General features: G+C 44.6%; 1 protein-coding gene across 29 annotated transcripts in view; it reads right to left on the bottom strand.

Moving 5' to 3' along the window:
- Window positions 1-1,257: 1,257 nt before the first annotated feature.
- Window positions 1,258-27,258, bottom strand: part of tcf7l2 (transcription factor 7 like 2) — an 89,700-nt gene continuing 63,699 nt past the window's right edge. For 2 of the 29 annotated variants that reach the window (XM_035146175.2, XM_035146183.2), the window contains 10 exons: window positions 18,111-18,243; window positions 15,593-15,695; window positions 14,474-14,560; window positions 10,477-10,599; window positions 10,213-10,375; window positions 9,755-9,862; window positions 8,997-9,045; window positions 8,142-8,192; window positions 6,919-6,991; window positions 1,258-3,600 (listed from right to left, as the gene is read on the bottom strand). In XM_035146175.2, coding sequence (XP_035002066.1) covers window positions 3,144-3,600; window positions 6,919-6,991; window positions 8,142-8,192; window positions 8,997-9,045; window positions 9,755-9,862; window positions 10,213-10,375; window positions 10,477-10,599; window positions 14,474-14,560; window positions 15,593-15,695; window positions 18,111-18,243 — 1,347 coding nt within the window. In that variant the 3' untranslated portion in view covers window positions 1,258-3,143. Of the gene's footprint in view, window positions 3,601-5,648; window positions 5,711-6,269; window positions 6,343-6,918; window positions 6,992-8,141; window positions 8,193-8,996; window positions 9,061-9,754; window positions 9,863-10,212; window positions 10,376-10,476; window positions 10,615-14,473; window positions 14,561-15,592; window positions 15,696-18,110; window positions 18,244-27,258 lie in introns of those variants that run through there. The other 27 variants (XM_035146170.2, XM_035146178.2, XM_035146172.2 and 24 more) reach the window with 22 other exon arrangements.

Here is a 27,258-nt window from a genome sequence, read left to right as displayed (position 1 = left end):
TTTCCAGTAAGGGGGCGGATTGCAGATTGTTTTTTTTAGATTTGTTTTATTTCACATTGTGAGAAAGGACATTTTTGAGAATTTCTCGAGAAATAAGGACGAGCTCGTGATGGAATAAACTAGTCGTACTGAGGGGACTGATTTGTATGAGCGTGTTGCAGTCTGGGGCACTTAGAGTGTAACGCTAGGCCTTGGTGGACGTCTGTGCTCCTCTGAGTGAAATTCTAGTTATTAAATAAAATCCTAACTGAGCAGAGATTTTAATCACAAGTGGCCTCTCATGATGCTCCTTGATACCTGGTGTGAGGACGTGTGTGTCTGATTACACACATTCTGCTCAGTGTTAATATCTGGACACACAACAGGTCCCTTCTAAACACAGTTTTCTAACATAAAGCTTAAAACAATGTGACAAAACCACTTTTCTCCTTTTTTTTTTTTTATGATGGCCGAGCATTATAAGGACGTCAATAAAATGTGATACTTCGAGGGGTCTAAATACTCACAGGTTTACTCTTATGGTGATAAAATATTGCACTACTACGACACTATAGATAAATATCTTGACTATGTATATAATTAGATATTTATGGTATGTTCTCTGTCTCTCTAAAACAAAGCCCCTCACTCTGTTTGAGCGGATGAACTGTTTTACACGATTTCTGACTTTTAACTGCTGTAAATGCAGATCCAATGATAAACTAAATATCAGTAAATCCCAATTTGGTGAACATTAAAAACAACATCCACCTACACAACTGCTGTTTTGAGGTGATTTACTCAATGTTATTTATTCCTAATGGGATAATTTGAAAAATAATCTGTAAATATATGATGTTTCAAAGGCAGATAACTGTATATTATGTAACTGACCTCATTGTATTTAAGCATTGTGTTAGTCTGAGTTTCTCAAAGTGAACTAAAGGGTTGGGAAACTTCATTTTCTCAAAACAAACCGTGTGTATTGGAATTTACAAGGTGAGGATAAATTTAATCTCAGATAAGATATGTTGTTTTATGCTACAATTTACAATTTTACCGTAATTTGCACTTAACGAAACTTTAAACTATATTTAATTTTTTTTCAATTACATTACTGTGATCATAGACAACTGCTTTTCTTAAAACCGGTTCCTAGAAATCTAAATTACATGTGTTTATGAACCGTGCTCAAGAGGAGCCACTTGCCGAGACGCTGGTTCGACATGTTTCTGAAGCCGCTGCACCTGCCAGCGGAATAAAGGGAAGACGCAGATGTGCACATACTAAGTTGCTTTTATTAATACAGAACTGCATGCTACAGAGACTGTACAGCATAAACATTTATTCATTACAAAAAAACATGGTTTTGGAACCATTTAAAATAACAGGAAAAAAACAAACAAACAAAAAGATAAGAGCATAAAATAGAACAGGAACATCACAGCCGTTAAGGAAACATTCAAACTATTTATCATTAGCATCTTAATAAACCAGAGAAGAAATCGACAGATTACAGTCGCGTCATGTCAACTACAATGGCACCGAGTGGATGATTCTCTTGTAGCTTTTTTTACAGCCTCTTGCAACATCAACATGCCTATTTTTTCTATCTACCTATATGTAGTAGTGTACTTAAAAGTGGCAGTTTGTGTATTTTTTTGTATTTAATAGTTTTTTTATGAACCTCCTAATATACATAATTTGGCCCTTGTGGGTTTATACAGTATGATGTCCGTCTTTTTAAGTTTAAATTTTAATATTTGACAGTTTGCTACCAAACACATTTGTTATAGCAACATTTATACTACATACATAGCAATCTATGTAACGTCACAGCAAAGAATGGTATCGAAATAAAAAAAAAACAAACAACAACAAAACAAAAACGAAAAAAAAACGAAAAAAAGAGAGATCCCTACAGCATGGTTGGAGGGGCAGAGAAAATTATCACAAAAATTTGGCACGGAAAAATCTGTACACGAATCTACAGTCGGAGAGATGTGACTGTGCAATAAAAAAGAAGGGCATCGGACACGTTTCCAACTACTGAAGACATGGTACCCACCGTCTCCTGGTTCAAGTTTTCTATTCTTCTTTTTTGTAAAATGGCTTATAGACGCATTTCTTGAAATGAAGTTGTGCATACTTCTGTTCATGAGATCTACACAGTACACTGAGTGGAATCCAGGTTTTCAGCAAGGAAAGAAATCAAAGAAATCAAAGAAAACAAAAACAAAAAAAAGAAAAGATTTTTGCCTTTTTAAAACCTCCTTGTAAAAATGGATCATTCATATATAAGTCGCTTACCTTAAGAAAAAATATTTGTACAATGTATTAAGAAAAAAAAAAAAGTCCAAAAGAGACACGTACAAGATACAACAAGCAATCTCTAAAGCAATAAATACTACTGGTCCTAGCGTTGTGACATTTTGACTTTAATAACCCTCGACCCCCGCCCCACCCCCACCGCCCCTCAAGCCCACCCAACTTGCCTGACTCTGCCCCAAAGGTAAACAACAACAAAAAAAAAAAATAGACAACGCAGTGGAAGAATGCATATTTAACACAGTAATCCCATCCCCCCCATTATTCTGTACATTTAAACAAGAACAAGTAACATCACAATTAAAGTTGTTCCTCAGAGAGGTGTCGCCGCTAGCCTCATGCCCTCCTAGATTTTGAACAGATGTCAAATGATTGGTTCGCAAGCTCGTATTTAATACAAATAAAGAAGTAGAACCAACTCTTTCAAGAAAAGGGCTCATTGAACAATCTACCTACCTTTTTATATCCGTCTTTTTAAACATATCGAAGTGGAACTAGATAATTTTTTCTGTTTGCACTGTTTAACGTTACAAAAAAGACAAAAACGAAAATCCATAAAAATTTTGGCAGATTCACAAAGCTATACTACAGCTCATTGTATCATTTCTTTATAATAATTAGATTTTTTTTGTTGATAATGACGGGTCAAATATTGACCAATGAACCTCGATAAAACCAAAACTAAAAATTTCAACGCCTTATGGCACAGGAACAGAAAAAAGAAAAGAACCGACGGCAAGTGAGATATAGCAGAGAGAGGGCCTAGAAAGGTTTTGTCTGTTTGTGTGAGTGTGTGTGTGCGGAGCTAGAAAAGAGGAGAAGAAGAATAGGATAGACTATTCTATAGACTTGGTCACTAGCGACAGAGGCTGGGGGTTCGTGGAGGAGAGGAGCGAGTGGGAATGACACAGCGATGCCGAGGGCCGGGCCATTGAGGACGCCACAGAGGAGCCCGGCTGCCGCGAGGACGAGACGTCGCCGTGCTCCAGGGCTCCGTTGTGGGAGGAGGCGCCGGGCCTTTTGCGAGATGCAGCAGAGTTTTCCAGCGGAACCAAAGATGGCGGTGGAGGCCCAGCCAGGAGGTGCGGGTGGTGGAGTGGCTGGTGGGCCGGTTTCATAGTCAGTGAGAGAGGTTGCATTTGTTCAGTCTGAGGTTTGGACTCTTTTGAGGAGGGGGAGGGGACCACCGAGGAGGGGGAGGATGGGGGGGAGTCTAGTAAGCTTCCGTCCGTAGAGGGAGGACTGGCACAGCTGCCTTCACCTTGGATGTAGCGAATGCACTTTTTTTTTCTCCTGGGGGACAAGGCGAGAGACAGAGAAGGAGTTTTAGTGTCACATCTTCGAGCTGCATCGTCCTCTTAGCACTGCCGCTGACTTAAATGCACCTTTTGCCTTCCGAATTGAGGAGATCCACTATATCACAGTGGTCTTCACGCGACAGATTAAAATTCTGCAGGTGCATTTAAGTAGCTTCATAAACCTCGTGCTCAGAGGAAAGGTTGTAGAAGGGACAGATTCCAAAGACTAAACCATCAGACAGGACAGACATGGAGGAAAGATCACAGGTGAAGCACCTGGAGAGGAAGCAGCGGGGAAATGAGAAGCACACACATAGAGATGATGAAGATGATGATGATGAGGAGAGGATTAGATGTGGTGGTGGTTGCTCTCTGGATGTAAACTCAGCCTTTCTTACAGGCAGAGCTACAGCTGGGGGATCAGCCTGTTACTGGACCGGCCTCTGCCTCTATCTGGCTCTACTCTCTCTTCTCCTGAGGGGACAAAGTTTGGATACGAGGCGCAAAAGTCAACAAGACCCACACTACGCTGCTTCTGCCCCACAGACACAAGTGAGTGTATGCGTGTGTGTGTGCGAGGGGTCAAGGCATCATGTTTGCATTCCTGCCTGGGGTCAAGACCCTCCCCCTGCCTGCCCGAGTCCCGGGGCCAGGCCCGTTGCGCTCAGTGGAACCCAATGTGCGCACACAGGAGGGGAGGGAGAGGGGGGGAGTTAGGGAGTGCAGGGGGATTGTTGCATTTATCTGTGGTGACTCTTCAGCGAAGCCTACGTTCAGATTTGGTTAAGGGGGAATCTCTGCCCACCTCATCTTTACTCTGACCCTGGCAGTGACCCCTCTCTCTCAGCTCTCCATTCTATCACAAGGATGCCTGAAGGCCACGGAGCATCAGTATTAAAGACTCACAGGGACAGGGAGTAGGTAAAAAAAAAAGTAGCTTTTTAAAAAATATATAAAAGATGGAGGCTCTTGGAACATGTGAGGCTGATCCAATGTTTTAAGTTAAGCTGTCAAATCAATCACTTCCCTGTAAATCTGAGGGGGAAAAAATTCTACATAAACACAAATGGAGAGAGCAGATTACTGAGGATGAAAAAAAAAAAAAGAGGGACAGCAACAAATCATATAGACAGGCTCATGAAGTCATGATCGCATGCTGGGCTGAGAGACAGGCATGCATTTCCAATAAGCTCAACAGAACAAGCACACAACACCAGACGGAATAGAAGACTAGAAAAGTCTAGGAGAGAGAGTGGGGGTGGGGGGGGGGAATACGGCTTTTAAAGTGTACGCTGCACCGATAGTGTGGCTTTGGGTGGTGCGTGGAGCATCGACCGGCCGTAAAAAGGTTCCATTTTGCCGCGACGTGCACATCTCGCTCTCGATAACTGTCTGTCAAACCGCAACAAATGAGCTAATATCCATTTTTTTAACAGACATATCGATTCATAGAATGTGCCTGTGTACGTTATTGATTTCTCCGTCTCGGGGGAAATTACGACCAGATGCATCTTTTAGGAAGCGGAGCCCAGAGAGAACTTTTAACCTCTCGGCTCCTGAAACAAAGGCTGAGTTATCGTCCTTTCCTGTCTCCTGATGTCACCATGTGTTTTTTTTTTTATTGTTTAAGGAAAAAACACATTATTTTTGATAACGTGTTTGGCAGGAAGGGCGATAAAAGAGCCAAGTGGAAACAATGGCAGACTGTGTGGAGCTCGGTGAGTGTGATGTCCGACAAGTTTCAGTGAAGATAATATAATAAAACTATTTGTAATTGGTTAAATTGTCGCGGTAAATTCAATTAATTTGAGATTGTGACATTGATTTTTAATTGTCATCCTAAAATCATTTGACTAAACATTGATTTCCAGCCCGTCTGTAAAAACGGTATAAAAACAATGCAAATGAGACGTGTGGCGGCGGCGGCAGCGATGTGTTGTGATGGTTGGCGCCAAAGAGTTGTGTGGGGGTGGTGGGGGGGGGCAGGGTGTGGGTGCAAGCCAGACACAGAGAAGGGTATTACTTAGCAGAAACAAATACCTACCATGAAAATATTCCCAATTCAAAGACTGCTTGTGTCAGAACAGAAAGACAACAGGTAGGGACTAAGTAAGGGTTATTGAAGAGGAGTTTGGAGGAAGAAGAGGTGGAGAAAGAGGAGGAAGAGGGCACAGAAAAGAGTGTCACTGAGCAGGCCCTCAGAGAAAGCAGGGCTAAATTTGTAAGCATTACATTGTTATTCAAAGGGCGCCAATTAGAACATACACGACAGTTAAGATGGGAGGGAATTATCCAGTGCCCCGGAGAGAAAATGGATTTCAGCCATGACAAGTCCAGATTGTAAGATTTTTTTTTTTTCCAAATTGCATTAGGAAGCCATGATCTTGCTGCGAGATATTTCTTCCAGATAAATTTCGCTAATCTTATTTAGAAATCCATTTTCTGCCACTGGGCTTGAACCAAGTTGAATGAAGAAAAAGAACTGTGAGGGAATTTATAGCAGGAAGCTCCTCGAAGTGAGGAGGGGAGGAGACAAGAGAAGTTTTCCATTTTTTAGCGCACCGATGGAAAAATGTTTTTAGAGGGATATCTGAGCAAATCATCAAGGAGAAGAAGCTGCTCATTGTGGATGTCTTCCTCCCATTGCTACTACAGCAGTTATACCTGCATGGTTTGCACCATAAACTCAGCTGGTCAAGCCCGAACAAGGCACGACACTTCTTTGGGGTATTTGCATCTGTTAGCCAAAGAGGTAGACACAAACATACACACAGAGACAAAAAAAGGAAAAAAGAAAGAAACAAAAGAAAAATGGACACGTCATTGCACGGACAACAACATATAGCCAGGGCTTAGGTTCAGGCTGGCAACACTGGGATGTCCTCCATATTGACCAAACCATCAGGCTCCAGATCCTTCAAGCCCCGACCTGCCAGTTCTCTGACCAATCTCAGTGAGGCTTTTTTTGTACTGTACATCCTGCAATGAAACCCCTGTAGCCCCCAGAAATGAGTCTTTATCAACACATACGCACAGACGCCATTCATACAAACACTCTGGCATATGCTGTTAAAAAACCTTTCTTCCCAAACAGGAGGTAAAAAATCAAATAGTGGGACCCTACAGATAGACCGGCAGGGCGTGGGCTGGAGGGAGCTGAGAGGTCACGATAGCTTGGCGGGAGAGACTACGTGAGGGGAAGGGAAGAGAAGAGGAAGAAAAGGCAGCAGCACAGAGCGGAGGAGGAAGTCCCAGCGTACGGTTACCCAGCCTTCACCTGGCCCCGGCCAGTGCAAGCACACACCATACACACCTGCACGGGCCACACCAGTTATTCTGTTGATCAAGCCCAAAGCGCGCTCGACACTTCTTAGGAGCGCTCAGGTCTGATGCCGCAACAGGGAAGGGAAGCCAGCAGAGAGGAGGAATAGTACCCAAAATAAAATAAATCAAAAAACAAGGAAATCAAAAAAGGAGGAGAGAAACGAGGAGAAAAAACAGATTACAGTGAATCTATGAAGCTTGGCAGTGGCTCATTGTGCAAGAAACCCCCTAAAACCCCCTTAAAGCCATTCCCAAGTGTGCCTTTAAAGACAGGCCTGAACACAATTAGTGCGTTTCAGATATTAGTCAAAATCAAAATGCATGCAATGATTAAAATTATGGTATTAATATGGAAAGAAATGCTTTCAGTCGTGTGATCTGAATTCTGATTATTTAGATATAAGTGGAGCAAATGCAGATTGGGTTAATTTGCCGCTAGATGTTATCAGTGCACTACGATAAAAAAAAAAAAAGACAAGGTCAAGGTGGTGGAGCTCTGAGGCAGCGGCAGCAGATTGCTAAAACAGCACGGTGGTGAGTTAGGCCGAGCCAGGGGAAGCATTAAAAAAAAAAAGAGGCTGGAACCCGGAGAGGGGAACTACTCCTGAGACCTGGCTTCAAACAGCTGACTGTTCTCCGTCAGTGGCAGAAAAGCTGCCAGTCAACTCGCTCGCTCCACACAATAATCATGTCGTCATTAGAGGTGGAGCGGCGTGACCGCGGCGCAGCGTTTGAGTCCAGGCCTGGAGTGAATAGAGAGATTTTAAAAGGAGGAGGAGGCCTAACTCATGCTGGCCTGTAGGAAAGGCACAGGCGCGGCTACTGAGGCGTATAGATTAAGGAGGTTTACCCTGACATCATCTTTCAGGTCATACTCCACAGTGATAATCTACCTTTAAATAATCACTTCCTCAAGTATAATAACTTTACCAAAATACGGGGAAAAATGCTCCAAACTAAAGCAGCAAGATGAGATGGAGGTAAATTAAATGAAATATAATCTAGGCTTGAAGTCAAATAAACAATAGCAACAGTTTAAAGAAAGAAAGCAGCAAACAAAGCAAAAAAAAAAAAGAGCATATTTCAATAAATTTAACTTTAAAACCTGCCTAATATTGCACATTCATGGATGAATAAAATATACATTAATTTAAAAAATAAAGAAGAAGGAAACAAGTTAGTAATTTAATATACTCAAAATGACATTAGCACCTGTAATCGGAGGGAGTGAAAGGCAAGGGTTTGGAAAATATTCTCTGTGTTCTGAAAAAAAAGAACAGATAGAGAGGCCTTCAAGAAGAGATCCGTCACCAAACGAGCGCAAAATACACAAGTCACAAGTCGGCATTGCTGCTCACAATATGATCAGAAGAATATGAATCATGGGAATAAAAAAAAAAAAAGAAAATCATAGAATTAGCAAACCTCCTTAATTTTAAGATATAAGTGATTTTTTTTTGGGGGTTTATGTTGGTATAAAAGCATGCACGGAAGCAAGCAAAGGGGCAGCCCAACGAGCACGCACACACACACATGCACAGTCACCCGCACACGGTACAGTAGTGCAAGTCTATCTGCAGGGCACAGGCATTATAAAACAGGGCCACATACACAATACTGGCAAAGTTAATGGCTCTCACAATGCTTCAACTTCACATTCTCAAAAAAAACACACACACACACATATCACAATACGAGAACGCTAAGGGGCAAAGTGGGGAGGGGAGGGTGGGTGTCAAGAGGGGAGGTGAGGAGGAGTGTGGGGGGGTCATGCATATTCAGTTGTTATTAGCTGGGGAAAATGGGAAAAGGGGGCATTACAAGCAACTCTACTATTTAAATATTGCATCGGGTAGCAAACTATACCAAAAAAAAAATAGCCAGGCACAATAACACACACACACACACACACACACACACACACACACACACACACACACACACACACACACACACACACAAATAAAACACAAACAAACTAGCTTGACTTTTATCTTGCAACATGTCACATCTGCCTGACACATGATGGGGCTCTTCTAATATGGGAGATAATTGCAGCTCACTTACCATTGCTCTCTGCTTGCTGCTTTTCCCTTTTTCTCTTCTTCCTTTTCCCCTGTTGGTTAGCCGCCAAAAAAATAGAAAGAAAAAAATAGACACAGACAGGAACCTTAGTTATTATATAGCAAAATGCCCAAAACATGAAACGGAGAATAGGACTCATCTTTGTGTTTACTTATTTATTCATTCATTCTTTCTCTGCCTTTTTTTTTTTCTGCCTCTCTCTCTCTTCTCTACTGTCTCTGCCCTCCGGTTTGTAACAGCCACTGCAGGCCAGACCCGAATTCTCCCTCCTTCTGCTCGTTTCTTCTTGTTTCTGTAATCTTTTGTCTTATTTTCCTCTTTACTGTGAGAACATCTAGACGTCTTGACATGGGGCTTCTTGCTTTGGAAGGCAGATTTCTCTGAGGCGGCTGCTCGTGGTCAACTTGATCCCAAAAACTGGATCAGATTGATGAGAATGCGGCGCGCGCTTGTGTGTCAGAACAAAGCGTCGACAGGGCGCAGAACATTCACAGAGGATTCCTCTAATCAACATCATGTTCTGGCCTTTGTTGCAAATATTCCTTCATGTCATTACACGATGTAGCTTGGGTCAAGGCAATTTGTCCAGTCTCAAATATACATCAAAAGAGCATTACAGGAAAAGAGAGAGATCCCTCAGGCTAGGTAAGGAAAGAAAAGAACTCATCCTGGTCATGTAACCTAGTGAAGGGGTGGGGGGGAAGATCAGTCCGTTACGACTTGTAAACTTAAAAACTTACATAGTTGTCACGTGCTGACCAGCCGGGGTACAGCTGCATGTGGAGCTGTCGTTCTTTCCTGGCCAGCTCGTAGTACTTGGCCTGCTCCTCCCGCGATAGGGCGTGCCACTGTGCAAGAGAGACAGAACCAAGGCTTTTACCATGAACACAGAAAACAAGGCCATACAGGTTGTGAAATGGACGTCAATCTGTAATACTGGGCTATTATCAGGTCGTCTTTATGTCTCAGTCCAAATCGTGGTCCTAATTTCAGACTGTTAAATGCTTTCACCTTGAATCCCAGGTACCACAAAACAATGAAATCTGGTACAAGCAGGCGACTGATATCTACAATTGTGTTCATTTAGGTTCAGATCCACAGAGATGGAGGTATGTGCTCACTGAGTGTGGTACCTGAGCACTGGGATTCAGAACCACAGTGACAAGCCCTTGAATCTGAGTGTGTATCTGGGACTTACCCTCCGCCCCAGGATCTGGTTTATGGCGGCACTTTCCTTCAGTGTGCACTCAGCCACCACCTTAGCCCGCATCTCCTTCATGTAGAGCATGAAGGCATTCAGAGGCTTCTTTATGTGGACCTGTTTCTTTTTCTCCTCTTCCTTTTTAGCTTCTGACTGTTTCCTGTGGGGTGGGGGGGGGGCACAAGACAGGAAGGTGAGCACTATCAGACAAAAGTTGCTTCTCTGGTAGAAATGATTACAGGCCATGGAAAGTCTACTCACGAGTTGAGGGAGCTGATGTCACTGTGGGAGGATTCCTGCTTGACGTTGGTTGTGACGATGGCCGGGTGTGGGATGCCCGTGGTGTGCAAACTGTGGTGGGGGGGCACCATGTGTGGGGGGAACCTAGAGGACAGAAGACTGTGTAAATCGTCAGAATGGACACGGGTGAAATGAGAAGATGGAAAACATTTATACACAAGACTGTACAGCTGTGGCTGAATCCCATTCCCTTCTTTCAATGACATGTCAAAGTGCTTTCTCAATTTTCTCTAAGGGGGGAACGGAATAAAGCCACAAGAAATAAATGCATATACGCAAACATCCACATACAAAATATCCAGGGTTGATTCTACTTTATCATTATTATTATTAGCAACCAATTAAACTCAATGTAACACAAGTAAATCTGCACACAGAACCAAGCCTGGACAACAAAACACTTCACAGATATGTTACACATCAAATCATGACAAACCATCAGTAAAACATTTAAAAATCTATATTGTGTGGGAATAGGAATGTACCAAGTGCCTTTTTTTATATTTCTATTTAATCACAGCCTCATTGAGTGTCCTCTAATATGGGCAACAATCTGGATTTAAGGGTTTTTTGCACCTTGAACTTTTCTACACATTGTGATGGAGCCCTAAATAAGAGGTTGGAAAAATTGAGAAGATCCACATTTTACTGACCATTTAATTTTCTGTGCTTCAGCTGTAGATCTCAAATGTGAAATAAAAATGTCAGGTTTTGATCGGTAAAGCTTGAGCCATTATCTCCAAATAAGGACCATTGAAACTAGATCAAAAATGTTCCATCAAAGTCCAGAGTCACTTCAGGTTCTTGGTCTCTTATTTGCTTCCTCTTGTTCTTTTCTGCCAATTCAGCAGTGTCAGCAGCTCTGACAGTTTTATCTCCATCCCTCCACAGTGCTCTCATCATTTCATCATCACAGCTCCACAGAAACCCAGAAAGAACCTTATTTATGAAATTTGTTCCACTGGCAGAAGACACCGCTGCTCCGTATGTATGACACTGATTATTTAGTTTGAGATTATTCGAACATCCGTGTGTGTTTACAGCGCGGTGCCTCGGCTCCACGTGACCACACAAATTTAAGAGAAGAGAGGAGGATGAAGGAGAAGGGGAAAAAAGAGGAATAATGCTCCTTCTTTTTTTTATTTTTTTAAAGCAGCTCATTATCCGGCTGTGTCTGGCTGCATGGCTCCGAGCCAGAATATAATGATGAGGATAAACTTGCCAGGAACAACTAGTTTCTGTTGGAGGCCATCTCAGGGGAGTGCCAGTGCGCTCCCCCCTCAAACTCTTTCCCTCTTTTTCTCCTTTCCCCTCTTCTCCCTTCATCACTGACACATTGGTGTTTGTGCCATGTCATCCGTTGATGGGGAGCTCGGCAGCAGTGGCTGCATATCGCCCATCATTAGGGCTGCCGCATTTTCTTCACTCACTCCGTTTCCTCTCTCCCTGTTCACCTTCCCTCCTCTCTCTGTGCACTTGTTAAAATTTCCTCTGTTCTGAGATCTATTTTTTTTTCTTCTCCTCTCCTCCTTCTTCTTCTCTACTCCTCCTTGTCCCCTCGCCACCTCTGCGCTCCTCCGCTTCCTCTCTCTCTCTCTCTCTCCCCCTCCCTCTCCTCTTCCCGCTGCCACTGCATGGCCCAGGTTATGGTTTAAACATGACGGCCATCCCTTTGAAGCGCAGGGGCATCATCATCATCATCCGCGCTCATCAGTAGCGAGCGGCGCCTTGGACCAATTTAACCAACACAGAGACTGAGACGTGGAGGAGACCCCCAACCCCGGGGCTCCTACGTCTCAATCTGAAAGGTAAGAATAGCTGGCGGTGTTGGGGTAGGCGTGCGGGGGGGGTCACTGGCGCAGCAAGCCCAGTGTCAGCCAGTGCCATTTAATTGCCAGTGCGAAGCAGTAGCCCCCGTGCCTGTTTAATGTATAATGATCCGGCCAGTGCACTTCTCCTGTTCCCCAGGAAAAGAGAGGGAGCAGGATGATGGGGGAACATATCAAAGGGCAGGCTTAAGCATGAGGGGCAAAGGGGGCCTTCAAATCCTCCCACCTGTCACACATACATGCACACACACACACACACACACACACACACAATATAAGGGGACCTGCACTGGCTCCAACCCCATTATCAAAATAATGTCTTTCATTTGCTCCGATCACTGTCTCTCTTCTCTCCTTGGCTCTTCTTCCCTCCCGTCCTAAAACAATGTATTTTAAACAGGACCTGGGTGTAAGGTGTTCATCGCAGGACGACGAGCTACCAGACTCACTCCCTGCATCCTAATTCAGCTCAGGCTTCGGCACAGGGGACTGATACCGAGGCGGCGCTCGCCTGCAAAGACCTGGCTGCCGACAAGAGTACAAGGCCAGGATGTCTTACTCTCTCCGGTTTCTTCCAGGCAGCGCGGCACTTGACAAATGGTTTGAGCCATCACAACACTCTGGTCCTTTCTTTTGAACAAAACCAGCTAGCTGAAGGCTATGTGTGAAGGGACTCTGCCGTTCTGCTGACACAATTAGACAAATTAGGACTGGATTACATTTTTTTTCCTCTGCCCTGTCAAAGTCAGAATTTTGCTGTTTTTTTTGGTGAGGAGGTGGGAGTGGGGGGGGATAAACCCTCCCGTTCTCCAGAGAGCTCCCAGAGCCCTCCATCTATTCAGTTATACTAATTCAATTAGGGGCCTCATCACAGGGCATTAGCTCTTCCCCATGGCCAGTCCCCCCCTACACACACACACACCCCCGCCTGTATATTCAATTAGCAGCACTGGAAATAAGATGATCACAATGTAGAGGCTGCCATTAAGGGACCAAATTAGCAGTCACTTGAAGTCCAGGTCTGCCGGGTTACTGCTGCCAGATGCCGATGTCTGGACAGACCCAGCGTCTGACCCTTTGCACCTGAGACTTCCTCTGGGTTTTGGGGGCGTCTGGCTCTTATCCAGACACCACTTTCCAGAATAACTTTGAAAGAAGATGCAGGACGGTATTTAAAACCTAAACTAAACTGTCTGGGTGAGTTTACAAACTCTTTTCTCTTATTCTCTAAGCTTTAAAAAAACAAGAAACGCCACTACCCCCCTTGTGACTCCTGCCTGCCTCAACATGATCCATCAATGTCACAGAGGTGTAAGCACGCAGCCCTCAGGAGCTGCTTTTCCAATCAGGCTGTATTTAAACTGAAGCTCGGCCTCCTCCCAAGACTCTAAACCCGGCCACGTCCAAAAATCCCCTGCTGCAAGTGCACATGGGGGGGGGGGGGGCGGGCGGTGGAGGAGGTAGGAGGTGGAGTGGGGAGAGTGGGAGGGTTGGTTTTTGTTTTGTTGTCAGCCATCTAAAATGAATTATTTTCACTTCCCACACAATATAGAGGACATTACTCCCTCAAGGGAGAATCAAATAGTTTAACACCGACTGACAAACACACAGACATGTATACAAGATGGCAACGAACACACATACCCCCCATGGGTGCATTAATGTCCACAGCAGCACTTGAGCTGGACCCTAATGGGCTGGACCAAAGAGGCAGACAAGTGCCAGGGCCCCCCCGACTTCTATCTAGTCCCCTTCAAAGTGTTGCTGTGTTTGTTTATCTGTCTGGCAACTGAAACTCACAGCAAGGACATGCCCCAGCTCATTTCAGATCTGCCTGACATGCAGTGGGGGTAAATGTTCTTCAGGGGCCTCATTAGAAAATGATAAATATAATTAATATTTGAGTACGCTAGCTAGAGCCCCCACGCTGGAGAATTGGCCTTTTGAACACGGGGATGGGGAGTGAGAGCTCTCCTTAAGGGAGAAGTTGCTGCTCCCTGTCTCTGCATGCGAGTGTGCGTGTGTGTTGCTTGCGAATTGCCCTCACAGCCAACACAAACACACACAACTGAATGAATGAGTGAGTGTGTGTGTGTGTGTGTGTTTTAAGCTCCTAGGGCTCAACTCACCTTGACATGGATGCGTTGACAGTGAGCGCAGTTGGGTAGGGGTGTCTGAAACCCCCTGTTGTGATTGGATAAACAGGTTGACCTTGCCTGGGAAGGGGGAAGAAAAGAAGAAAGAGGAGAAGGTAAAGGAACCGGGTTGATGGAGGAGGAGAAGGTAAAGCCCTCTGTCTCTCTCTCTCTCCCTCCCCACCGTGGGCCTCTTTATTCTCATTTGATCAGGACAAAAATCTGGGGGATTGCAGAGCGCGGATCAAAGGGAGGAAAACTCTGAACAATTTGAATGCCACAAATCTTGATAGCAATGGCTAATTAAATTTCATAACCCTTCGCTCTGTGTCGACAGAGTGGGGCCCTGTTCCTCCCCAAGCTGGAACTAGGTGTTTTGTTGTGATAATTAAAGACGAAGCGCGGGTCTCTTTAATGGAGCCATCACGCTAATTGAGGTCTACACATCCAAAGACAAACAATAATGAATGTAAATTTATACCAAAATAAAGTGCAGCAAATCAAAGGGCGCCATGGCTGCGCTTGGGGCCTCTCTCGCTATTTAGATCGCGGTGAGAAAACATTAAATTAACAGAGCTTAATTTGTAGCCTTTTGTCATATTAACAAGTGTTGACAAGAGTTACCAGGGGAGAGCCCCCGTGTGGAATTGTGGGTAAAATACAGGCAATCACGGTTCATTACTCTAATTGGACCATACAGACACATGCAAAATAGGATTTGCCACAAAGTAGCGAGTTGAGGTTGGTGAGGGCCCGAGGACGCTGCGATGAGCGGCTGTGGTCCAGGAGTGAGTGTGTTGGAGAGTTCAGGGATCAAGTTTAAGTTTGTGAGAGGCACCTAACTCAGAGAGAGGGGCCCACGCCGGGGACCAACAGGAGACAATGACAGCTTCTGTAATTGACTGTGTCTACATAAAGACCAACATCCTGCTGCTACAGTGTTACACAGCAGTAAGGTAATATCTGCTACAGTTGTATATTGTTTTATTCAATAACAATTTGCATTCATATACAATTTCTGCTAATTAGTCATTACAATATGTGGGTGTTGCTAAGCTTTTCACACAACTCACATGACAATATAGAAAGAGTAATAAAAAAGGTTTCACTTACTGTGGTACTAACCATCCTAGCGGATGGGGGATCTGGCCGACAGCGCCGGGGGACAGTGGGTAATAAGGAGATATATCTGGAGGATGTGGAGGCCTTGGGATTCCTGCGGAAGAAAGAGGAAGACGGGAGCAGAGAGGAGGTGGTCAGACGAGGAGATGATGACAACGAGAGAACCAAATCTTTGTCGGTGATGAATTCACTCTTTGTTGAGAGTTTCACATCTGAACAGGGCAGACATCACAGGAGTGCAGATGGGAGGAAGAAGGGCTCGTTGCTCGCATGTACACAGTGCTAAATCACACTCCCTGATCAAAGGCCTTTGAGGCAGCGGCGGCGGCGGTGGCGGCACAATGTGTTGGAAGAGGCAGAGGGGAGAGAGGTGAGGAGAAAACACCAACACGATTCTTGTCACATTTGTCTACTGAATCAGAAGATTAATGATATAAAATGACTGAGGTTTAGAAGTTAACGGAACACAACAATATAATTAAAAGGCGTCTCTGTGATCACAGAGCTTTCAATACCAGGCTACAGTTTGAGGCTGCCGGCTAATTTACACTGGCAAACCGGCTGGATGCATATGCATTTCACCTCAAGCTATTTTAGAAATAAGAGCTGCAAGTTGGGACCAATTAAACTATGAGGTCTTTGTGCTTTTGACTGAGATAAATAAGAAACAAGGAGTAAATCTCCATTTGTCCAAGTGATCTTCATGTTAAACATAAAAACAGCAGCGAATTCAGTTTGTTATCCGCTTCAGACAAACGGCGACTAAGACGTCCAATTTAAGGACAGCTCTCGTCGGGGGCAGCGCCGAGCAATTGCGGCGTCTGCGGTGTTGCCTTTACAATCTGTGGCAGCTGACAGGCGATTGCATCAACAAGCTGCCCTGAATGAACGCCTTGAAAAGGTCTCGCACGCAGCCGGGTGTAAAAATAACTTTCTCTCTCATGATAAACTTGAAACAGGGAACACTAGACGTGTGTAAAAGCGCAGCAGGGAGGTGTGTGTGTGTGTGTGCATGCTCCGTAGATGAGGAACTGAGGGACTTTTAATTTTGGCTGTTGTGTGTTTCTTCCACACAGCTGGCTCACACAGCGCAGCTGTCATCGCAGATACATTATCTAAGTCGGTGCCAGCACATGTATGAGCCAGTTCAATCTCCACAGATCAGAACTTGGCCCATGGTTGTGGTTACACCCCGAGTTCACGGCTGATCCAGGTTATCCAGGAACGGACCCTTGAGACGGATCCTGTTACTGATGGACAATGTGCTGTGCAGCAGTTTGTCTCGAAACCGAAAAACATAAATTTTCTTGGAAACACAGCAAGTTCTATTAAAAAGGGAAAACATTATCCAATCGCCACCCAGTGCTCAAGACCTAATATAGCTCATTAATTAATACATTAATTTAACACTGAGCCCAATTAAGCAGCCCCATTAAGCACTACATTAAACAGCAGCTGGCATATTATTTCCCCCTTTGTACGGACCATCATAATAAGGGAACATTATTACCTAAAACATTGACTGAAGCCTCCGGAGAGCCTTGAAAAGCCTGAAATAATTCGCTGCGCCGAGAATGCATTAACCTGAAAGGACGGCGCTGAATGACAGTTAAACAGAATGAAGCGTTCGGTCAAAGATGCTCACGGAAAATGAATAGAATCGTCTTAAAATGTCTGCTGAGCGGTTGCGGGAGTGGGAACGCGTGGGCAGACTCTGACTGCTAAACCTGGACACCCTGAGTCTGCAGGATCAACAGGCTGTGAAGACATAACTGCAGATCTGATAGATGATTGAAAGAATCACAACAAAAAACCCAACCGCAGAGCCAACCTGGCAGATTCAGATCCAACTGCTCCACAAACAGGATGCACAAATCCAACTACAGTGGTCTTGTCTGGCTTTCAAGATAATCATCTGAACATCCATGTCTTACAGGGACCATCAACTAAGTTTCCAGTTCTCTAACGCCACCAAGAACCAGAACAAACAATAAGTAACAGATGATATTCACTCACTACACGTTAACACACATCAAACACAAGCGTTATATATTTAAACAATCAGTCACAGTTTACAAGAGTTAACAATAACCAACTGTAAACATGATGTCGGAGTTAAACATATGGATTATTTCACAAGAATGTACACATTAACTTCACAGAACAATAAATCAAACACTGCAAATACAATCAATCAAAGTGCCTTAACTGAGAGACTGCTATTTGCAGTTCCACTAATTGTTTTGTCCTCTGCAGAAGATAAACGTTTGCACATCAACCAATGCAGGGGGTGGTTTTCTATTCACCTTCTTCAACATTGTGAGATCCAACTATTTATTGAATTCTCCCATTTTACCATGTAATCATTCATGGATTCTGATAAAATAGTGAAGTTGAGTGTGTGAAGGTGCAGATGGGAGGGGACCTTCCTTCGTGTATCCCACCTACATGAAGGATATTTATAATGTCCACAGGCCTTTCAAAGATGTAAAAGAAACTTATTTTTTACCTGTTTTGGGATCCACGTCTGTCTGTAGGTGAGGTGGGGGGTTCCCCGGTGTGAAGTGCTCATTGCTGTAGGTGATCAGAGGTGTGAGAGGGTGCACATGATGAGGGTGCTGTACCACTGGAACCTTATTAGACTGTGGAAAAGAAGAAGGATACAGATGGACAGGGAGAAAGAGAGAGAGAGGGGGAGAGGAAAAAAAAGGAGGTCAGGGTGTTAATATTTGGGTTAGGGTTTGGAGAATGCAGGCGTCTGCCACAGAATTATAACTTGGGTTTTTCGAAAGCCCTCGAAAGAAGAGCTCGAATGCTGGATACTCCCGAGGCGCCAAACCACCAAGCCACAGTGAAAATAGTGTGGTTTGTAATTAAAAACACTTCTGCGGTGTCACCCTTGAATTCGGTAACACAATCTGCGAGGCTTGGGGGGTTGCCAGTTCGCATTTGGGCCTGACGTGTGATGAGGCACTTTTAACCACGGTTGCAGTGAAGTAATCGATCATCTGTAAACCACGAAATCAAGGCAGCGCGTGTAAATCCACAGTCATTAGCAGCTCCAGTCAGCACTGCGCTCAACTCTCCTCCTCCTGGTCTCCCCTCTTCCTCGCTCCCCTTCCCTCCTCTATTCCCCAGGGGCCCGGTTCATAGAGGGTCGGGATGTATTGTAATAAAAGGGTTAGGAGAGAGGAGGTGGGGCTGAAAATCCATTTCTGCATTTTTGCCAAATTAGTTTTAGCTATGTAATCTTCTCTTTGTGCTCCTAAGTGGCGCAGGCCCCCTTTTTTCAATTACCCAAAGATTACAGTGGAGCTTTAGGGGTGTGCTGCCGTGGGCCCCTGTGTTAACCGGCGCTCAGCCCCTCTCATCAGGCCAAGCAGGGACAGACACTAATACACACAGTCCCAGACCACGAGATAACCAGATTAGAGCTCTGCTGTAGATTAGGCTGGTGGCAGAGGCTGCTCCTCGCCTCTTTAACCACACAATCTTATCCTGCCCTCAGCAGTCAAAGAAGCAGCACTAATCAGGCTTATCATAACATGGATGATATGTTCAGGGGGAGAGGAGTGAGAGACCAAGCCGCTTGTGTGTGTGTGTGTGTGTGTGTGTGTGTGTGTGTGTGTGTGTGTGTGTGTGTGTGTGTGTGTGTGTGTGTGTGTGTGTGTGTGTGTGTGTGTGTGTGTGTGTGTGTGTGTGTGTGTGTGTGTGTGTGTGTGTGTGTGTGTGTGTGTGTTCAGTCTCCTCTCTCATAGGCCACACACCCTCATTAGTGACTTTAGCCCATGCAAGAAAGAAAAAAAAAAACAGCTCCACTGTGGCACATTTCCAACAGACTTTGAAAAACATTAATAGGACAAGATGTTGGCAGGAGGGGGCATACATACATAAGATGCTCGGCTGCCCGATGCTCATTGACAATACAAATGCAAAGCTGTGGGCCCAGGGCGAGACTGACGTGAGAGGAGCTTAATGCTGCAAACTAATCATCTGTGTGAGTCTGAAGTTAATATCAGGCCCGTGTGAGAGTCAAATACAGCAACAGCTCATTCAGGAGCCCGGCGCTAAAATTTCCAGTACGTAGTTGTCCATGTGTACGGCCCGTGCAGATCTCTATTTTACAGTGACGGTGGTAAGGGAGCGGGATTGGGGGCTGGGAGATGGGAGCGGAGTGGGGGCATTCCCTATTGCCATGGTCCCAATGAAAGATTAATGAACCCCAGCAGAACTCCAGGGAGGCAGAGAGACTCCTGGGACTCATTCACAGCCCTGAGCTGAAAAGGCTGGGGAGGGGAGGAGAGGAGGAGAGAGGGGCTGGGGGTTTGTGTGTCGGAGGTGGAGGGGGGTAGGTGGAATGGGATTCGTTAAAAAGAAACACAAACCAAGACACTTCTTGTTGCATAGGGGCTCCCGATCTGATCTGCACATCGAGAATAGAGGGATGAAAAAGAAACTGGTAGAAACACTACCAGGGTGGGGGGGGTGGGGGGGTTATGACAGCTGCCAAACGCAGCCTGATGAGTCGGCAGCTGAACGCGAGAAGATGGCCTCTGCTTTCCCTCCCTCTTTTTCTCTCTCTCGCCACCCCTCCTATCTCTCACCTCCTAACCTCTCCCCGCTCCTCCCTCGGGTAATGATGTGAAAGAATGTTGTCAATTCTTCATCTCTCTGTGCTGAAAAGCTTTAGTGGCCATTTAAATGAGTTCTTTTGTGAAGGGGCCCCGGCCATTGAGAAGACAGTTCAAAATGCCCATCCACTGAGTCCACATTTAGACGAAGGGTGTTAGAGAGGGTGTGTATGGGACTGAGAGAGAGAGGGAGAGAGAGGGAGAGGGAGAGAGAGGGAGAGGGAACTAGAAGCCAGCCGATTTACATCATAGTCACTTGTGGTCTTAGAGGGTTTGCTTTTTTCCCCTGAAAAGCCCCAAAGTGAGGCAAATAGCAACAGGCCGGCCTGAGAGACTGCTGCCGCCACAGTCCACTCTGTCCTCTTCAGTCTATGAAGGCCAGAAAGGAACGCAATAACAGAAAGTTGAGTTTTGGTTCATATGTTGCAGTAGATTTCTTAACCCTCTTTTATATTTCTTGCCAAAAACTCAAGGAATCCACTTTGCCATCAGTCAAATCGCTGAATGCATATATATGGTCAGTCAGCTGCTGTGGACTTCCTGTGGTCTGATGTCTTCAATCAGCACACACGCTCGCTCTACATGCCGTGTGATCATCGCACACGCTCTAGCCTCGACTTGGCCTCGCCGCTGACGTCAATGGCGGCAGCGCTCGGTGGTCCCAGGGGAAAGGAGGCCCCGCACCTGCCCTGTGGCCACTGCGGGACAATGCGTGCCCGGGAATCGTCTGGCAGGCTGCTGGGTGCTCCAGCCGCACAGAGAACCGCAGAGCGCAGCGAAAACAAAAGCAGTCGACGTGGGAGGCTTCGCTCTCCCCGCTCCACAAAAGCCAGGGGAAAAGAAAGAACATTTCCTGCCCCTACACCCCCGCTGACTTGCATCCTTCCCACCACCTCCACCATTACAACAAACAAATATAGCAGGAGAGAATCAGGCACACAGCTCTCTAGTCATGATCACCAGATTTCCAAGCCTTTAGAAAAGAAAGAGAGATTTCGCATTCAAAAGACCCTGAAGAAGAATTTAAGAGCGCACTCTTGTACGAACATCAATGAACACATTGACTCCTTCCACATCCAGGACACATACGGCGCCTGCTGCTGAGGAAGGGCCAGTGCTGTGAAGTGCAGGCAGCACACTTTAACACAGCAGACACAAACAGAGGCAGTAGCTGCTGCCTCTGGTTATGTTATTGATATTGCCTCTATTCTATTCTATTCTTTTCTATTCTCAGTTTCCAGCTGTGAGGCTCATGTGCTCAAAGAAGAGAAGGTCCATGTGACTGATTGTATTTCATTTTTTATTTCTTTATGATAACCATCTTCTCACAATGGGGCAAATCTACAATACCTGTTAAGTACTAACCACCATCACTGTTTTTGGTCTCAAATCTTCCAACAATTCAACTCTGCAGGTGTTAAACTGCTGCCACCTGCTGCGATGCTGCCATGACCAGAAAATGATCTCAAGTGCAAATATATTTCCTGTTCTAGCTGGTGACTAACGCTGTTCTGCCACTGTCTGAAAAGAGCCTTGTGGAAGAAGACAAGTCAGACCTCTGGGGAGGGAGGGGGCACAGGAGAAGGCAGAAGGGGGTGAGAAAGTGACAGCAGGACGGAGTGAGACAAAGAGAGGGAGACAGAGAGGTGGAAGCCGGACAGGAAAAAGCTGTTGGCCTTGCATTTCCGCCTGGTGGCACCTCGCTGGGGCAATTTGAGCCCTAAATGTGAATGTGGTGACCTTGCTGGCCGGGGGCCGGTGGGGGGAGAGGGTGTAGCCTCTGTCTTTCTGCTTTATGTCATGATATGATGAGTTGTCACAACAGCTTGCTGGGCGCTAATGAGCTGTACTGAGGCCGGGGCAGGGAAGGGAGGCCAGGCAGGAGAGGAGAGGGATGCAGTGGCGTGATGGATGGGGGTCCTCTCAGGCCTCCACATTCCAAAGCAAGCAGAAAAAAGCTGCCAGAGCCTCTCCCAGAACGTGCAAGTGGCCCACGTCCAGAGGCACATGGAGTGACACCACACGACAGTGATGCAGAGGGGGAAAGGTAATTTGTTTAAGTGTGTGTGTTGTGAGAGAAAGTGCGCGCGAAAAACAAAAAGTTTCAAACTGCGTTGCCACCGATGGAATTAATCGTTGAGTATCGGTGTCGTCCCGCTGCAATTTGTTTACGTACAGGACGGCTGCTGTTTTCCTCTGGGAGGAATAGAGTGCCCCCTCCAGGCTAAAGATCTTCATCTCCAAGCAAACCTCATATCATACCAACGCACACACACACAAGCCCTGTTAGCAGCCAGTCAAATCAATCCTCAAGATTCAAGCAGACAATCTAAGGGAATACTTAGAGATTAACGGGAATGGAATATGAAATGTTCGACAAATTAAAGGCTTATCAGAGCCACGATCCTCCACAGCACAGCACACTGATTAAAAAAAATATTTCTTGGTTAATCATTGGAGAGAGAGAAAACCCTCACAATATTAAGAACCTGGGAATTGTAAGGGGGGGAAATGGAGAGGGGGTGTTAAAAAGCAGATATGGAGGTGTTGATCAGTTTTCTCTTGCAGAGAAGATGCGTCTCTGAGGGCAGGAGGCTCCTGAGACCACAGTATATTTAAAAGTTAATCTATTCACTTTGCTGCAGTGACATGCCGACTGCTTGATCAGAGCGCTGAACAAAAATATTATGTGGGCCAGAGCCTTTGCTCCCCTTCCTCCTGCTCTCTTCGCTAGCGCTCAAGTCGTTCGTCACCATTTATTTTTGCTTCCCATCTTTGATAGTCGGCACATCAAATGGAATCGCAGAAAGGACGTGTTCTGATATGTCACGGATAAATAAAACTGTGCACAAATAGCTTAAATATGAAGTGGTATTTGGCAGAACTGTTGTATTCTGTGAAGACAAATCGCCTCTTAGACACACACGTGCGTTTAAAGCTTTTCCCTTTCAATGTAAACAGCCTCTTGAGCTCTCGTACCTGAGTTAAAGGGGCTTCGCTGAGAGGTGATATTGTGTCGCAGTGTTAAGAGCCAGAGTGAATTCTGCCTTTTGAAATGCAATCAGCCCCTCAGAATTTCGTTTGAAAGCCGGGCAATTAAGAATTTGAATTGGATGGCAACATTAACAAAGGGATATGTTAATCGTGAAATCTTATTTTACATTTCACGGTTAAGAGTTTGCTATATCAACTAATGTTTTGTCAAATAAATAATATTCCTCTTGACACAATAATGTATTTTTTTCTAAGTTGAATTAAGTTGTTTTAAATTAATTTAGATTTGTTTAATATTTATTATATAGGCCAATTCAAAAGTATTTAAAACAACACATTTTAAAGTGTGTGACAATAAGGAGTCTATAGATATAGCATGTGTGTATAATACATTTAGCATGAATGTACATGAACACACACAAGAAAGTTTCTAAAGTGGCCGATTACAGACTTCAGAAATCCGATGACCACGACTCCCTCAGCCCAAATGCCAGCCCGCCCCTCCCTCCCCGTCACCAACCTACGACCAACCTGCACCACAACGCCATCAACAACCTGTCAGAGTGAAGCTACGAGGCCGTCGGGGGTAAGAAACAAAGCGAGAGAAAGAGAGAGAGAGAGAGAGAAAGAGAAGAAGCAGGGGAGCAGTGCTGCGTTACTCACCCAGCTGCTTAGATTGAGGGGCCAGCAGCCCACCTGCTGGAGGAGCGAGAGCCCGGGGCCCAGGACTCCTGCCTTGGCTCCCGTCTCCTCCGGCCCGGCTGGAGCTCCATCCCGCGGGTACATGACCCCCTCCGTCCCACCCCCACCCTTGTCTTCTCCTCCTCGCTCCACCTGGCCCCCCCAGCTCCTCCTTCCTGCTCTATGCCGGGGAGAAGCTCCCTCGCTTGTCTTGGCCGCTTGTCTCCTTCACTTCTCCTCCTTCTTTGTCTGTTTCTGCCTTGGCTCCTTCCTCCACTGTGCACGGGTGTGTTGCTGGGCATGTGTGGTGTGGCTGCATGTGTGTTTATCGTCCCCCCTCTCTTTGCACTTGGCGCGGTGGCCGGCTGACCGTCGCTCCCTTAGGTTTTGTCATGAGAGTGTGTGTATCTCTTGAGGCGTCTAGAACAGGCTCAGGGTCTGAGGCCTAGTTTCACACACACACAAACTCACCACAATCCCCTCCACCCACCCACATGCATCCCTAAAAGTAAAATCCCCCAAATCTTTCACTCTAACCACAGACGCGCTCGCTCTTAGCCAGTTGCAGTCTCCTCTTCTCTGCTCAGTGAAAGTTTTGATGCTGGTGACAAGATGTAGAAGAAGTGAGAGCCAGAATATGGACAGAGAGAAGGAAAAATTACTGTGAGCAGCTTTTCAGCACTGCAGCTTCCCACTAGCAATACTGGAGAAAAAAAATATATACTCGCAAACACACACACACACACACACACAAAACAGTTATTACCCAAATCCCTGCTGTACTTTGGGCCTGTGTGTGTGTTTCTTAAGAGTATGTGTGTGTATGTGTGTGGGCTCTGCTGTGCCTCCAGGATGCCCAGAGACGAACTGGCAGCTTGAAAAGCTTTGGCTACAAGGTAAAGCGAGCAAGGCAAGAGATGGAGACAAAGAGGAGAGAGCAGGAGAGGGAGAGAGCGAGCGAGAGAGAAAGGGAGAATAAAAAAAAAGGAACAAGACAACAACATCCACAAAGGGAGGGCAGGCTCAGCAAAGTGTGGCCAACAGTCACTTTATCTGTGTGATGCTGACAGTCCCCTCTTCATGCCCACTTTCCGGAGGGGGGCAAACCGAGGAGAGGGAGAGAAAGTCTTCACTCTGACGTGGATGTGCCACCTTTCTTCGCGATCCTTTTTAAAATATTTTTATTTTTCCTCCTCTCTCGCACCCTTTTTTCCAAACAATACCTTAGAGTGCAGAACAATTCCTTTCTTAACCCCCTCCTCCTCAGGTCTCTCAGGTCTGTCTCCATTCAAGGTTCATGTGAACAAGGCCTCGACGAGCCCCTCCTCTTCCTCGCCGCCTCTTCTCTCCATTCTCTTTTTCTCCGCAACTATTTCACCTTCAAATCCATTATACTGCTGAATACTGAAGTCAAATGATAAGCTTCACGTGGTCAAGACTTTTTTTTTTTTTTTTTACAACAGGCACAAAGAAATTCAATAGATCTGTTGTGAATACGCAATAAGGAGGAATTCCGTCAAACACAACTTCTAATTTGTTATTTTGTATCACTTAACATTTTAAAATTAAATAATATGCAATAATTAAATCATTAAAAAATAAAAGATGTTTATCATTTTTCCGGAAATTGCTTAGAGAATTTATTTTTTCCCACATTAAATAATTAATATTAGGGGATAGTTATACATAAAAAAAAAAAAGGAGCAAGAAGAAAATATTAAACTGAGAAAATCATCTCAGATTAAAAAAAACACCAAATTTTTATTTTTGTATCTATTTTATTTTATTTTTCATTGCAAAAAAATAATCAGCTTCCAAATCTAAGGATATTTTTCATTTTTACATTCTATAATTAACTGGACTTGTCATCCTTTAATTACCTTTTATAACCTCTAACAACCTGAACCTGACTAATGACCATGACAAATTAAATATTTATAGAATAAATTACCTCCATCCAAGCGCAGTAATATTTAATATATTTTTTATATAATCTGGTGTAGGTTATTGAGGAAGAAAATTATCTTTAAAAAAAGCAAAGGAATTTAGAAATGTTGGATATAAATCAGAGGAAAATATCTATATATTCTTTTTTCTCTCAGCTGTATTAAGGCATTTTCAAACTTGGCAACAGAAACAACTAGAAAAAAAAAACTGAACATCGGCTTTTCTCTTAATGCGCTGTTCCTTTCTTTTTTCTCCTGTTGTCGTTCAGCCTCTCCGTCACTGTTAGGACCCTGCTCTTCCCCTGGCCTGCAGCAGGCAGTCCTGAGGCCCTTAAAGCCAAAACAAAGCCCTGGGAATGTCCTTTACACAGCGTGGACAATAGCGCCGGGGCTCCAGCTTGACAAGTAAAAGAGCCCCGACAAGGCGGTGGCTAATTGCCTGCCCTCCCTCCATTCAGCCGGCCTGCCACACTCCTGCCATCTCCCTTTGTCCCACGTGCACTTTCTTAAGTAAACTGCCAGTTCGCCAGCGAGTGATGGACAGCTCCCAATCACCCGGCCACAATGGCATCAACGCCACAACACAAGAGAGCAGAGGGGGAAGAAGAGAATACTCTATTCCACTCCACTGTCCGAGATGTTCGCACGAGACCCAATAGTGTGCGTGAAAAGAAAAAAAAAGAATGAAAAGAAAACAGAAAAGTTTGACAAAACAACGTAGAGAAAGAAAACAACCTATGACCTTTATACAGTCATTGTTTTGTCAGATAACTTTTAACAGTGTCAAATAAAAAGGCAAATAGAAAATACTATCAACATGGGAGTCTTACTTCAAAGTCCTGGATGCCTTCTTTCAGCATTTACTGTGATAATTACAGTATAGTGAAATTATCTACAATATTATAATTGATTGGAAATAAGAGATACTTAAATATTTTAGACATTAATAAAAAAATACTAACCCCGCTTTATTAAAGGTAACAGAATCACAGTCATAGCAGACGTGACGTATGATAAAAATTACTTAAATGCTAAAACAATATATAAAATTTAAATTCCACCAGTGTGAAAAATGGCATTTGTCAATTTGATTTTATATAACTGTGCTTTACAATACAATAAACAATAATCGTATTTAGTTTGATGTCGTAGAATAATACACCCCTGTCAGGCTGTCAAGACAAAGCAATCAAACACTGCCTTTCATTATCCAAATTGTCAATCTGTCACTTAGCAACATAAGTGTTATAAATTGCCAAACAGAAACCAGAAAAAATATCTATGAATAAATTCAATCAAAACATTATATACAAAGCCAAACAAGCAGTAGAAAATAAAGCACAGCTGTAATTAAAATGTTGAAAAGTCTTACCATTTAAAAGAGCTGTATTTGTGATGCTGCTCG

Source organism: Hippoglossus stenolepis, chromosome 21 (assembly GCF_022539355.2).
Source record: "Hippoglossus stenolepis isolate QCI-W04-F060 chromosome 21, HSTE1.2, whole genome shotgun sequence".
NCBI lineage: Eukaryota > Metazoa > Chordata > Actinopteri > Pleuronectiformes > Pleuronectidae > Hippoglossus > Hippoglossus stenolepis.
Note: the sequence above shows the minus strand (reverse complement) of the source record. Positions and strands in the feature narration are given on the sequence as shown.